Here is a 1,357-nt window from a genome sequence, read left to right on the forward strand (position 1 = left end):
TGTGTGTGTGTGTGTGTGCGTGCGTTCACCTCACTGGTGGATAAGAAATGTGTGAAAACGAGGTGCCAGTTGAGTTTGCCACAGCGTCCCCACTCTTACGGAGGGCATACGATGTGAGCCAAAACATTCCGCGTCCACCACGTGGAGGTAATAACGTACTGCTTAAAGGCCCAGCACACCTTACTGCCACCACCGGAACGTGGCCTTATCGACACCCACAGCGAACGTCCAACAACAAATACAGACCTCATGTCCATGGACGCATCTAGTGCGTGCACCAGTATTGTCACAATCATCGCGAACATCAACGCGCACGCATACTAGGGGTCTTTGAACGACTCCGGCACGCACACCTCCTCGAACACGTGAGCGGCGTGGTTGATCATGTGGATCCTCGCCACCGAAAGCACCATGCCCGTCGCTGGAAATTTGCCGATGCTAAAAACGCACGGATTCAGCCGCAGGAACGGCACGTACTTCCCGGCAAGCGGGATTAGCGTCCCGATAAACGACACGGCGAGCACCACGAAGATAGCCTCCACGTTCAGCCCAACCGAGTAAGGACCATCAGCTCCGCCGCACCCGCTGATGCGCGTTAAGTGTAGCAATTTTGGAAAGCTTCACGACCGTCATGCCGTGGACTGACGTGGATACTTGGAGCCATTTCAAGGCTCGTCTGTTCTACTCTACCTTGAAAGGGGAAAGTTGGGGAAGCAACGGTTTGGCGGAGCTTCGCAAATGCCTACCAACGGCGTGCCAAAGTTCTGAGAAAGGTCGCTTGCCAGAACACGATATACGATACAGTAGTGTCAGCGCACATTTCCTTGTCATGCAGAGAAGCGAAGCATGCGCTGCATCTCCCAGAGGATCGTCTCCCGCTGGGCCGTCGCAAACCCCGCGAGCGCAAGAACTCTGTCCATCGCAGCGGGGCTCGCCGCCCAAATGTCGGAGAGCGCGCCGAGCCGCTGGCGGCGCAGGCGGAGGTCAACCTCCGTGAGCAGCGGGGACAGCAAGGGACGCCACGCCGCGTCTACAGCGGAGTAGGGGGCGCCGCGAAGCTCCGTTGGTTGGGAGAGCCACGATGGGCATCCGTCGTCACTTACAGATCGCCTCTTAAGGGAATCGTTGCCACCGCTTCGCGCCCACTGGCTAGTGAAATATGCATCCGGTACCTCGCTCACCTTGCGCGCAACGCCCCCGTGCTCATCCAGCAGTAGAGGATGCCGCGGACTGCCGCCGCCGCCGCCAACGCGGATGCGGTAACCCACCGGCTGGCTCGTGACGCCGCCGCTGCTGTGCGGTACGAGGTGGTAGCCGACCGGCACACGCTCGATGCGCTGCCCACCGCTCGTCACGG

The 1,357-nt window shown here is 59.5% G+C and overlaps 1 protein-coding gene across 1 annotated transcript; it reads right to left on the minus strand.

The window, feature by feature from the left end:
• Nucleotides 1-827: 827 nt before the first annotated feature.
• Nucleotides 828-1,357, minus strand: DQ04_20951000 (hypothetical protein; the record flags this gene model as incomplete). The annotated part of the gene is made up of 1 exon (XM_009317971.1): nucleotides 828-1,357. A coding segment is annotated over one exon (530 nt), but the record flags the coding sequence as incomplete, so codon positions are not given.

Source organism: Trypanosoma grayi, assembly GCF_000691245.1.
Source record: "Trypanosoma grayi strain ANR4 Tgr_2095_V1, whole genome shotgun sequence".
In the NCBI taxonomy this organism is placed as follows: domain Eukaryota; phylum Euglenozoa; class Kinetoplastea; order Trypanosomatida; family Trypanosomatidae; genus Trypanosoma; species Trypanosoma grayi.